This window comes from Seriola dumerili, unplaced genomic scaffold (assembly GCF_002260705.1).
Source record: "Seriola dumerili isolate Sdu_G_001 unplaced genomic scaffold, Sdu_1.0 BDQW01000025.1, whole genome shotgun sequence".
NCBI classification, from domain to species: domain Eukaryota; kingdom Metazoa; phylum Chordata; class Actinopteri; order Carangiformes; family Carangidae; genus Seriola; species Seriola dumerili.
The window spans coordinates 3,737,735-3,751,805 of NW_019174280.1; the positions used below are offsets into that span (position 1 = coordinate 3,737,735).

General features: G+C 39.0%; 1 protein-coding gene across 2 annotated transcripts in view; it reads right to left on the reverse strand.

Moving 5' to 3' along the window:
- The window catches only part of fam184a (family with sequence similarity 184 member A), a 145,318-nt gene that overhangs the window by 38,599 nt on the left and 92,648 nt on the right, over positions 1 to 14,071 (reverse strand). For both annotated transcript variants that reach the window (XM_022737911.1, XM_022737910.1), the window contains exons 13-14: positions 6,068 to 6,218; positions 2,965 to 3,177 (exon numbers count right to left, since the gene is read on the reverse strand). In XM_022737911.1, coding sequence (XP_022593632.1) covers positions 2,965 to 3,177; positions 6,068 to 6,218 — 364 coding nt within the window. The remainder of the gene's footprint in view (positions 1 to 2,964; positions 3,178 to 6,067; positions 6,219 to 14,071) is intronic.

Consider the following 14,071-nt stretch of genomic DNA (forward strand, 5'->3'; position numbering starts at 1 on the left):
TGATAGAAGAGTTTGGCAAAAGGAAACATTACTGCCACTGATTTATCATGGCTTAAAGAAAGAGTTTTAGCTGGTTCTTTCAGAGTATTACAGAATATTAGATTTCCCAGGACCTACATTTCAACAAGTAAAATACCTTAACTTGCACTCTGGTGCTTAATTAGCATACTCTGCAGATATCAGCAAGACCATCACTGTCTTATTGTTTTCTTTTTTTACTTTTTATTGGTTTCACCTGTTTTAATTTGTCTTTTCTTATCTATTTTTAAACACTTACTGCTATTGAAAGTTACTCTTTCTAACTGATGTTTATTTTTATATAGTCTAACTGATGGATGAGTCATGTGGGACAATAAAGACTGAACTCAGGTCATTAGGATTCATCATCTGGGGATCATGAATGTCTGTACAAAGTCTATCTGACTGTCTAGATATTTCAGTCTGGACCAAGGCGGTTGATCGAACGTACATTTTGTACATTGATTTGTAATAATAACCACATATGCACTTATCACTATAAAAAGAATTCGTGCTGTTACTTTGCAGGCAAAAGAAAGTAAGGAGGAGTCTGAGAAGTAAGATAAGAAGGACCAAAGATGATGGGCAAATCAATAGTCTGTCAATTGCTCCATGCATGCACGCACGCACGCACACACACACACACACACACACACACACACACACACACACACACACACACACACACACACACACAAACACACACATACACACGCTTCTATTTGCAGCTTTTTGTAGCAGCAAATCCGGGAGCTAAATTAGGTTATGTGAACGTATGTGTGTGTGTGTGTGTGTGTGTGTGTGTGTGCGTGGGCCAGGAACTTGTAACAACTTTATTACTGCCTGGATATAACTGTCTGCGAAGTGTGAACAGATAACACTACTGAATCTGAATGTACCTCCCATCCACCAAACACATAAAGCACACATACACAAATCATTCCTCTAATGCTTCCACTCTGGATAATTGAGTTTTCCCTCCCTGCACTGCAGACAGGAATATAAACACCTCCCTGCCATAAAAGAGCCTCTGTGAAGCTTTTAACACTTTATTTCCCTGCTTAAAAACTAAAACCGTGACAGGAGGCAGAAAAAAAGGTGGTCATTTTTGTGGCTATACTGGGCGAATGTGCGACAGCTACTTGCATGTGTGTTTGCATCAGAGAAAGAGGAGAGGAAGATCACAGGGAGGAGCATGTTTGTTATAGAAGTCAGTTTATTTTACTGGAAAATAATGAAGAGTGCTGATTTCATAAGTGACGCAGAGGTGATATCCTTTCTCCGCGCACACACACACACACTCATCCTCACACACACACACACACTCATCCTCACACACAAGGAGTTGCCAGAAACACATCATAAGGACGCTATTTTCTGACCTTCATTCTGCCTTAAGCATTAATACAATTACAGCATCCGAGTTGAAAAATGAATTTGGAATTGTGATGTATAGCTGAACCTAATCGACCTTGACTGTGAAATGGAAGGATTAGCGTTGAAGAACATTTTCTTGGCACCTTGAGGAGTGTGTATGTTGTGTTTGTGCGTGCATATTTTGACATTATGAAGAGCAAACACAGAGCTGTCAGTGGAGCTACTTGATGTAGAAGCTGTGCGCTGTCAGTGAGAGTGAGTGATGACTGCGATGACTCACTGCCAGTCTAACCTTGACTCTGACAAGGCTCTATTGGATTAAAATGTCATGGATGGCTTCTCCTGAGGAGCTTCTCTAACTGGCAGAGAAGATGACAGCAATGTTAAAGCTCTTGGTTCATGTGCACTTTAACGATGTATTTACATGTAATTACAGAGTAATCATTGTTTAGTTTTCAAGAACGCATAAGAACTTAATGGAGAACTCAGTGTGCTCAACGTGCAGGTTTTCCATTTGCCTACTTGTAATTTTGAAAGCCACAATACCATATCAACATTAATTTGAGATATATTGAGGTAAATATTCTCCACTCAGGGACTAAGGCAGTTTTTGTTAATAAATATAAGTTCCAGGATAAATATTGTGATTGGTTGGATTTCATTGTTACTGGACCCTTTCAAAAATACTGGCACATGGGGGCAGGACTTTTTGACAACATCTGCTCCAGTTTCCCAGGCGGACATATTGGCTGATATATACATTTATACTGGCATATATACTGGCAGATAAATAACAGGAAACTGCTGTAAAGAAAAGCCTCTCAGATAATTTTGAAACAGTGTCACAATTACATAGTTTTACCTACCAGAAGGCAGTGATAAGTTTAACTGTAAAATGTCCCACTCAGTACATATCATGGTCAAACATTTTTATCAACAAATTTAAGGGAGCAATTGTAAAAAACAAAAAAACAAAAAAACAAAACAGTTTTTTATATTCTAGAATATCATTATTAGTTTTGGCCGTAACAATCAAAAATAATTTTGATTGGGTTCTATATTTAACCACTAGAAGTGCAATGGAGCCATGTTTTGAAGAGTGGGTCTGTGTTTTGCTTGTCTCTCACTCACAGGTGCACTCACAAGATTGAAATAGTCACTGATAAAAATGTCATGGTGACGCTTTCACAGTATTGTACTATACATGAAGAAACAGCAATAGGCAGAGAAGAAGAAGACTGCTAGCAAACATGTATGTAAACAATTAAGATACTGAAATGTTCAACAAAATCAGTGTTGCAACTGTTTTATAAGGAGGGAAACACATTTAACACNAATGTCCCACTCAGTACATATCATGGTCAAACATTTTTATGAACAAATTTAAGGGCAACTGTTTTATAAGGAGGGAAACACATTTAACAAATTTTTTTCTGGGATGTGTTTTGGTGAGTAACACTGAATACAAACATGACTCCCAATGGTATTTACTGGGTAATTTTAATATCAGCTACAAAAATCTTTAAGATTGTACTGTTCATAAATGTGTGCATGTTCCCCGCCACCTACCTTCAGGTCACGTTGCCTGGCGTGCTCCAGGTCCTGCATGGCGCAGCATTGGGCTTCCTGCAGACGGTGCTGTCGCCTCTGGTGCTCCGTCTGCAGCTCGTCCAGCTGCATCCTCAGGTGCTCCCTCTCCTGGCTGAACTGGTGCTGCAGCTGCTGCAGCGACGACTGCGACTGGGACAGCTGCATCTCCAGACTCTGCTTCAACAAGGAGATCTGACAGGAGCAGACAAAAGCACAAACGCTGGACTAAGTGCACTGATGACACTTAGTGGAACAGTTGAACAAACCACTACACCTCTACAAGTTTGCATGCTAGCAGAAGTATAGTGGTTAGAAAGAAAGCAAATAGGAGGTGCAGGAATGGTGAGAAGCATAGGGAAGTGCAGGCTTTCTCAGGGGAGCAGCATATTTATGGAGCAGAATAACAGAGGAGGGCAAAGAGGGGGGGCAATCAATTAGGCTTAAACAAATATTGCCATATTAAGATGTTTATAACTCTTAAAGCCTCCAGCAAAAAGTTTTTTATTTTTTGCAAATAGATTGTTTGCACTTCACCGCAGTACATAATAACTCTGGCTTATGCTGTACTGCAGTGAATACATTATTAGAAGGAAGCAGTATGACGCACCAAATTAGTCTGTCTAGACAATTTAAGATTATGATTATTTGGGCAAGTGTAGGGATAAACAAGTACAACCCTGCACGACCTGCTTTTGCAATACTGTATTTAACTGTGGTGATGCCTGTAAATTCATTCTAAATAAAAAAATGATAAAGAAGTTTAATAGGAAACGTTAGAAAATAGAGGACTACATTCATTATTTGTGAGAACGGTGATGTGCTACAAAAAGGTCAATCATGAGCTGTGTAAAGAGCCCACATGTCCTGCGTGTCTGCTAAAAGGAACACTTGTTGTTACTCTTGCACTGGGATCATAACCTTGTCTGCTTTACCAACTGTTAAAAACCCTTGGAGCAAACTGACAGCAAGCAAAGTGAAATTAAATCTTCTAATCTGCGTACAGGTGAGACCATCTGACACATTAATTAATAATCTATTAACAGTAAGTAGGTATGGTATTGATTAATTAATCGGCTTCTGTAGCAGCTTACAGATGTCACAAAAAGCTGTGTCCCAAATTTGGAAATTACATTATAACAAAGACATGAGCCACTCACTGTGTCATATGGTTAGATAGCTTTATTTTAATTTTATTTTATTCTATTTTACACTTCCTGTGTTTTATTTGAAGCTGATCCATAAGAAGATAAATTTGTGGTTTTAAGAACCAAAAACCATCTCAATGTAGCTTTACATCTCCTCTCTCAGGCTTCTCTCTGGAGCTCTAGTAACAACAGGTCAGTGAGCCAATCAGAAGAGAGAGTCTGAACCTCTCTTCTGATTGGCTGACTGTTTTCTGAGTGATCCAATAAAAATACAGCAGATTTCAGGTAAACACTCAGAGAAACCAAATTCTGCAGTCCTGGGTCCAGGTGGGTGGGGCTTGCGGCATGTCTAAGAGCAGTGACTGCTTTGTTGTGACATCACAAAGTTCCAGACGTCCTGACAGCTGGTTTTAAGGCTCAGTGTCTGAATACAGGCTGTGTGCATTTCTCTGTGGACTGAGGCTTTGATACTTTCACAGTATTAATATAGAACCTAGACCTGATCTATAATCAAAAAGACATAGTAATCTCACTTTATACAATATGGGACCTTTAACAGAACTGTATCATTATATATGCTGTATTCCGATCCGAGTATTATCAAGTTTCTGAGCTCTGCAATCTTTTATTTGGGGAGGGTTGTTGTAGACTATTGCTACTAAGAACTTGATAGTTGTGTGAAAGCAGTAAAAGTAATGTAGCTCACTATAGTTTCTTTCACTGTGTGTGTATGTGTGCAGCTGGCTCATACTGGGATGCCTTAAAAATGCATTAAAGTTTTTTGCCCACTTAGAGGCATTGCAATAAGCTGTTAACACAACACAACAACCTTATTATCTGGTAGACACAGAGAAACGTTATGTAAGTGTCCACCAGATAAATGTCCAATTTTCACTCTCCTTTCTTGTCTAATTTTAGTTCAGCTTAACTCTGGAGGGAAATATCCGACTATTTAACTGCTAAATGCCCCACTAACTTCCCCAGCTAGTCTCCAATTGCAATCACAGTAGTATTTATGCTGATACACACATTTTCAGATTTACTTTTTTGAAAACATACTGTGAGGCATCTTGTGGTTGAGCAAAATTAAAACCATATTTTTTAAAAGTCATATCAGCCCACATAATAAGGCATCTGGCACTGATATCTGTTGAAATAAAGGCCATTAGAAAAGAGTCTGTCCCAACATTTGGTTTCCAACCAGCATCTTCTCTGTCAGTGCCAATCTATCAAAAGATTGACCGCTGCTCTGAGTTAACATTAGAGTAAATGAATATGGTCCAGCTGATTGTGAGGCGTGAAGCAGATCCATTAATCAGTGCATGGGAGCTGATGGACTGCAGGACATGACGACGGCCGGCAGCTGATACACACAGCATGCGAACATGAACTTTAATAGAGATATTGACACCGTTTGTCTGTCTGTGTGATGACCACGGGAGAGCGAAGTCATGCTACATTAATATAACCGGGCGGTCATTAAAAACAGAAGCCTGCTCCTGTGTCTTCACCACAGCACTGTATAATGACCGTGTGAGTGAGTTTGTGCACTAGGGTGAGGAAGAAATACGTCAGCCTGGCACAGACAGGAGGTCTTACAAGGGCAACATCAGAGAGGCAGTTTCTCTTGGTGCCTTACTCATACTCCCTCCTCCTAACTGAGATTTTACTACTGGTATAATTATAGCTATTCAACTACAAAGTGTAGGGTGTGATATTTTGTGTTCTCAGAAATCCACAGCCCAAACTGAAGATTAAAACCATCTTTAACTATTAAATGGAGGGGGGGGTTCTCAAGCCTTTTAACTTCCAAACACCAAAATACACAAGTAACACATCAATACACAAAACAAGACAAGAAAGGGAGGCTGGAGAGCCCCCAAACGTTCAACACATACTCATGTACACATACCCACACACACTGGCAATAGTCGTACCTGTTCCAGCAGGTCCTCCACTTTCCTCTGCCAGCTCTCCCTGGCGTTGCTCAGCTCCTGCTCCTTGCTTTGTGCCAGCTGAGACAGCGCGGTGGCCTTGTCCTCCTCGTGCTCCTCTCTCAGCTCCTCACGCAGCTTCTTACACTCCTGCCTACAACACAACAACAACACACACACATTTGCATTTCTTTTTCAGGTACTTGGCTAATGCTGTTCTCCAGCATCATTCACTGAACCTGCAACAAAACCAGCATCAGTTCATCAGCTCAACTTAGCAAAAAAAAAAAGCCAAAAGCAAAGACTTGACTTTACACTCATCTCTAATATGTAATAGATGTATGAGTGAAAAGACAGAGGGTGACAGCTATAGAGAGGGGGAGTTATAGTAGGTTTTAAAAATGATCCAAAGATGTAAGGTTTTTGCATTTATTATAAGCTCTTCCTTACATCATTACATCATTACATCATTGACTCAACATAGCCTCAACTCCCGGTACATGTCTCTCCCAAAAATCTCTTTGTTCCCTGCAACTCATACAAAATGCTGCAGCTAGACTCCTAACTGGGTCCAAAAAATGCGATCATATTACACCCATTTTAGCCTCCATACATTGGTTACCGGTGTCTTTTAGGATCGACTTATACCTCAGAACTGCTCTCCCCCTGTGACCAAACACGCTGCCTGAGATCCTCAGGCTAAACTCTGCTATCTGTCCCAGGCTGCTAAAAACCGAAGGTGACTGTGCATTTGCTATTAGAACTCTGTCTGAGGAGATCAGGCATGCTTGTAATTCTTGATTTTATTGTTTGTATCTTTGGTTTCTACTTTTGGTTTTTCTGTTTTATTGATTTTTTTGTTTTAACATATATATTTGTAATTCTCTCTGTTATACTTGCCTTCCTAATTGACACGTTTCCTCTCTTCTCTGCGTGTCTTGGTTTTGTTTTTAAATATGAGCAGCACTTTGTCACTCTGTTTTAAAGAGCTCTATAAATAAAGTCATTATTATTATTACTTATCTTGTTGACGTGAATGTTTGGAGCTACTTCAGACTATCAACACTGCATGCCAATCTGTTTTATGACATACAGTCAGTACTGCTCAATCACTTAAAGCCGCATTCATCAGTTTTGGCTTTCATTATCCTCTGCAACTTGAAACAAGGCCGATGACAGAGGTGAGACTGAATCAAACAGTAAAGTTGTGAGCCAGACAACCAAAACAATGAGCTGAAAGACACTAAAGCACTTCTCAGAGCTCTTAGAGAGATAAGAAATCAAGTAACAACAGCTGCTGAAAGATGAGATTCAAACAAAGTTTCCTGCAAAGGTAAAGGTGCTTCAGAGAACTCAATATTTGCTTTACAGCAATAATAAATGGCCCTTTATCATGGCTCAATACAGCATCTATTGAGCCACCATTCGTCCTTAACACTGCTGCTAACAGCTTTTTGCACGGCTGTGTGTGTGTGTGTGTGTGTGTGTGTAATGGTTGCGTGGGAGTTGAAATGGCAGCTGTTAAATGAAGTATCCAGGCAAACACTTTTTTTTGTCACTTCGAGAGCCACGAAGTGTCAGACTGAAGGCGGTCTCACACACACACACAAACACACACACACACACACACACACAGGAAAATGCACACACACAACAGTGCAGTCACGTTCATCATGCAGCACGCTTGACACGTGTCATCATTCATGTCCTTGTTCAGTATAAAACATGCAGTTAAATACACCAATGCACATGCGCACTCTTTCAGTCTCTCTCTCTCACACACACACATGCAAACACACTGACAAGCATATATACACACACACATACACACAGGCCTTGGGCTTCAAAGAGCTCTGGTCTTCTTAATAAGCGTTGTTCTATAGCATATGCTGGGCAGGAAGAGAGACGAGGGCAGATGGAGGCAGGTAAAGGGAAGAAGAGACGAAGAAATGAAGAGATGGAAATTGAAACAGCGAAGGTGCTGTCAAAGGAAGGAAGAAATATTCTGATAAAATGTGGGATAATTGGCTGGATTCTGGTGCCTGTGCTATGAACTATAAGGCAAACCTGCTCATTTAAGGTGTGTATTTGAATGTGTGATCATGCATATGGACTTGAGTATGACTGTGCATATTTCTAATTGTGTGTATGCCGCAGTTACAAGCCAGTCATTAGCTTCCTCACCATCTGGCAATAACGCATGTCTTAAGTGCATCTGAACTGTATAGAATACATATAAAAATACAAATGAAGTTACACTTTGTCCCCAACTGTTCACATATCCACAGATTCCCTGTTTCTATCCTTTAAAGATAACTGTGTGCGATACAAGTCCTTTTTTAAAAGTTACAGTCAGAGCTGCCTGCTGCAATTGTATTTTTCAGTTCTTTGGTGATTATTTAACTTTTATTTCCAAGGTCAGTGATGAACCTTCAAGCTCAATATTTTTACTGATGTTTTTTAATATGAAAATTTTCACACCAAAACAGTTCAATAAAAAGGCATCAGAACCATATTCAGACCTTGACCTCTTATTGCTAACCTCTTCTTTTTAACTCCATTTTCAGATGTCACTGACAGCAGCTATGGACCTAGAGGGAAATGATGTGTTGAGCTTCTGCATTAGGGGTGCAAGAGAGATTAGAGTTAGCCCGTTCCTGCTGATTTGAGTTCAAAGTGACACTGTGCCAATAAAAGCTTTCAACAACACTCAAATGGGACTGGAGATACTGTACATGGTAATGAGAGTAATTAAATAATAGATGTTCTTCTGCTGTTCCAAAGTTAAGTCATATTTTCCTTAGCACAAACATTATAGCACACAAAACCTGCTAGAGGTTTCTCATACAAATGCTGCTGTGAAATTCAAACTGCCTGAAGACTCGTGCCAGGTGGGAAACTAAAAGCCTCACATTGCAGGAGCTACAGAACAGCAGCTCTGCTAAAGACATGCATCCCAACATCCATTAGAAAGAACAGCTTCCACCATGTCCCACTCATAAAACCTACACTGACTATAGCAACCTATTAAAGACAAGCATGTAATGTTTCATTGCATTGTTTCACATCTCACGAGGCACCGTATTTATTGTATTTGTCAGCCCTTTGTTGTTTGTAACCAACTGTGAGCTTTGATGTCAAATTGTTGACATGTCTGTCCAGATCTGAGTGAGATGCTACAGGAAGGACATTAAAATATGATCAGATATGGTTATAATATATTGTATGGATTATTTTTAGCTAAATGCTATTTTTTTGCTTAATGCTAACTTCCGCATGCTAAAATTTGGATGTTTAGTAGTTATAATGTTAGCATGCTAACATGCTAAAATAAGAATGAACAACCTCATATAAAGACAGGTAAATGCTAAATTCATGGTATACCAAGTCATGTTGAATCAAAGCGATGACATATAGTTTTATCTTAAAACCTTAAGTCAATAAAAAGTCTTGCAAACCACAGTTAAACAATTTTAAGAGCCTACAGTCATGCTAGCAGCTCTGTAAAGCTGCAGGCCATCACAGTGGTTCTTTGAACTAAATGCTAACATTAGCATACTCTCAACACTCAATATGTTCACAATATTAACACTAATACTCACAATACTGACATTTAGCAGGTAATGGTACAATGTTCATCATCTTAGTTTAGTGCGTTAGCATGCTAGTGCTTACTAATTACATAAACACAATGTGTGACTGAGGTTAATGGGAATGTCAGTAATTCTGAAGTTCATAAACCAAAGTGTTGGACAAATTTGACCTGTACATGGTGATAGATGAAAAGTTAAAGAATTGAACAATTTCAATATATCCTGTGGGCAATATAAATGTCTGTGCTAAATTCCATCCAGTTGTTGTTGACATGTTTAGCTTACGACCACATGGTGGTGCTAGAGGAAGCATCTGGGAGCCATAAATGTACAATATATCAAACCAGTTCATCTCATAAATGTTGAGATATTTCACTGGATAGGTGAGAACTTTGACCTGCAGGTGGTAGTAGTAGAAAGATCATAGAGTCACCAAAGTCAATCGTCTTCATCCTCTGGTGAACATCAATGTTTGTGCAAAATTTCATGACATTCAATCGAATAGTTGTTGAGACATCTCAGTCTGGACCAAAGTGGTGGTCCAATCGACCGTCACCACCATTCCGGGGAGAAACGCCGCTAAAAGTCAACATATTTGTTGATACATCATCTGAAGAGATCAAGAGACAAAAGATTCAAGCCTTTGACATGTCCTATAAGATCTTCTGTATGACTGGGACAAAGTAGCACAGTACCTTTGCCTGTACTCTACTGATCTGCTGAACCTCCTCTCTTCATTTGGTAATCCTGAGAGTTCTCTCCATGATTACGCTATCACAGAGAGACCGTCTGTTTCCAGTGTGAAACAGGGATTAAAGCCTGTCCCCTTAATTCAGACGGCTCACTAACCACAGTGTACTCACCCCAACCGCCAAATGAATAGACGTTCTCCGGAGAATAAGGAGCTCTGCGCATAAAGACAAAGGAAGGTGAATGGAAGCTAATGAAGAGGAAAGTGAGAAGAGGGGAAGGGTGACAAATAGACAAGAGCTCTGTATGAGTACGATTACTTATTTATTAATTCTTTTGGGTTATTTCTACAGTGTGTGGACTTTTACTTTTAAGATTCATTACCATCATGAGTCTAAGATCTATTAGGTATTTAACTGAACAGACTACAGTCAGTTTGTCAGGATAGCAGACAGAAAATTACCACAGACATTCCCTAATCTGTCTGTGAAGCAGCCAATTTTACTCATTAATGTCACACCATCACTACTATTGCTGCTTGTGACACTGTTTCCTTTTGTGTTTGGTTTTTGTCACTTTTTATTATTTAAAATATATCCACACTATGAAAATAATGGGTGTTATGAATATGAAGCCATATTTCAGTAAAAATATTAAGTATCAGCCAAAATTCACATGATTAGTGAAGGAAGAAGGAATCCTTCGCTTCTTATCCCAAATACTTTGGATTAAAAAAATTCTTCCTACTTCTAGGGAGGTATAAAAATAAAAACATGGAAGTAAGCTGCAGACAGATTTAGGTTGTGATGATTCCTGAGATGAGAGAAGGATTCTTGTCGTTCCTAAACAGCTTCCTGGTATTAACACAGCTTTTTTCATAATTTGATGTAAGACCTAACACTTATTAACCCTCTATTTTTGTTGTCCCTTTTAAAACTCCTTCCTTACGAGGGAGGATCATCAGGCCCATTATATTCTCTATATGAAGTGTTTTTGTACAGTACAGGCCTGGTCGGGGTGATGCTTGACCAAGATCATGGTCATGTGAAGGTTTGTAGGTTTAGTCAGATGGGAGGACTGATCTGAGGTGCTGTAATTATATCAAAAACATGATCTCATATTTAACCTCTTGAATTCTAGCTTAAACCAAATTGTATTTCCCTTTTGCTCTATGACTTTTAATGACTCATGACTTTTTGAATTAGATATGTGGTGGGATTTCGTATGATGATATTGGTGGTGAGGTGCCATTAAAGCCTCCGAGTATCCAGAATCAGATGCTAAACTTACGTAGCAAGAGCACCAAGGAGACCAAAGGTTTAGAGTGGAGTTATACAATATATAAGTATATAAATATATAAATAAGTGGACAGATGAAAAAATACTCCAGTCAGCAGGGCTGTATATCAGCACTGATCGTCTGATTTGACTCTATTTCAATTCTCAAAACACAAAATCGATTTACTTTGATTTGATGCAATTGGATTCTTGATGATTCAGTTACCTCAGATAAATACCAATGTTGCATAAAGCACTTCTCAGAATTTATCCTGGGGACATAAATTTATTCTAGATTCAACAAGAGAGCACCATTGTTGTTTCCTTGAATATAAAAGCGTGTGAAGTGCACATTATACGAGAAGAGTAAACACATTCCCTGGTTATAAATCTGTGGACCAAGGACTCATTTTCCTTGGCAAATGCAAAACAATACATCTATATTTTTTAGGCCTGCATCTGCAAATCAGTGGAGGAAGAATAATGAAAAACCTGCAGCACTTACAAGGCTGTCATCATTATGGACATTTTAAAAACTACAAGGACTGTCAGTGGCAGACGTTTCAGCTAAGCACAGACATGATCAGTCTGAGCACAGACAGGACAGAAACTAATTCATCTGCCCTGTTTGAGTTGGCGAGACGTCAGTCTGATATCTTGACATGTCGTGACAGTCCCGCAAACTGTGGTGGGTCCACATAGGTTGTAATTATTCAAGTCACAGTTTACAAGACTGTCATATTATCCAGGTTAGTTTTTAACTCAAAAAAATCTTTTGGTGCATGTCGTAATGACTCGATAACTTTTTGCTTACCTTACATGTTCAGTGAGAAAAGATTCAGATGCAAAGATCGATTTTGGGATTTGATATTGGATCATTTAAATGAAAATGGGGATTAATTGGATTTTTTTTTTTTTTTTTTAATCCAGGCCTAGCAGTCAGGCACAAAGATCTGTGGACTGAGCAGGTGCTTGAGACTGCAGCAGTAGGTAATAGGAGTGGGGTGAGAGAAAGCAGTGCACAAATTATTATTTTTTTGTTGAAGTGATAGCAAAAATCCAACAATGATGTATTGGCCTATTGTTTTACATAAAAAACAACTAATTATCCTTTAATTTGGTCATTAAAGAATTGTGATCTAGATGTGTAATGAAAAATAAATAAACTTGTCAACTGTCAAAGTAATGCAGACTCACTATCTATGGCATATTTTTGGCATTTCTGTACTGCAATTAATTGTTGCTCATCAGTTGACATAGTGCCAATATGCCATGCATGCAATAAGCTAATATCGACCAATACATCAGCTTGACCTGTTTATCTCTCTCTCTTTATTTGTCACAAACCCAGAAATAAGAAAAATATAAACCACTACTACACCAGTATAAGGTCCGGAGGACAAATGTTAGTCAGACATATGGAGCCAAAAGGCCTCAGTCAGTAAAAGTGGGTTTGATGTGACCAACACTGTTTGTTCTGACAGTCCTGACATCCTCCAATAAATCATTTTAAGGCCCGTCCACTCAAATTACAGGGGAAGAAAAGCTCTAGTGATATCTGGCCCTGATTTTTTCATAATATTTGTCCAGGGCTGGAGACAGAGTTGGGCTGGAGCCATTGGAGGAACGGGCTGGTCCACATGCGGAGTGGCTTTGTCACTGACATAGACGATTCAAGGAGGTGGACCTATAAGTGGCTGTGTCCATGGTAACAAGATCCGTCCATGTTTGAGATATTTGTCTGATTTCCCAATTAAAATGGGAGACAGTAGAAAGAGACACAACTATAGTTTCATTTGTGTTGCTCACAGCACTGAAAAATAGCTTGAAAAAACCATTTAATAGCAAATTCTCTTTTTAGAAATACTGTCCCCTTTCTCTGGATAATCCAGAGGAAAAAAAGTCCTTCTGAAAACTGTTGACAGTGTGTTTTGTGATTTTTTCAACAGGAACTGGGACACTGTGACAAAACATGTTTTTTTTTACTGCAATTTGTTGAGCTGGTACAATTTTTCATTATGCATAAACTCTCACTGTATTTATACGCCCAGCTAAGTAAGTGTGATTGAAGACACTTCTCTGCTTGGTTATTGAAAGGCATTCTGGTAAATGTCAGATTTCACAACCTGAGTCTGAAGCATACTTAGGGAATGTAAGTACAATAAAAAGTCAATTATCACAAAATAAGTCCTGTAAAATTAGAAATAAAAGAGATCTAACACATTCAGCACTCCCAAGAGTCACTTCAGCATCAAACGGACAAAATCTTTGACCATTAAGATGCTGTTTAATGCTAAGATGATCACTAATAGAGTCATTTCTTAGGTGCTGACTTCACATCAGTTCACACCTCCAAACAGTCAATTTCATTCTCTGAGGTTTGTGAATAATAACACTTCAAAGGTCTGTGAACGTTACCAGAGACTTTGAGCTGGCAGCTTTAACA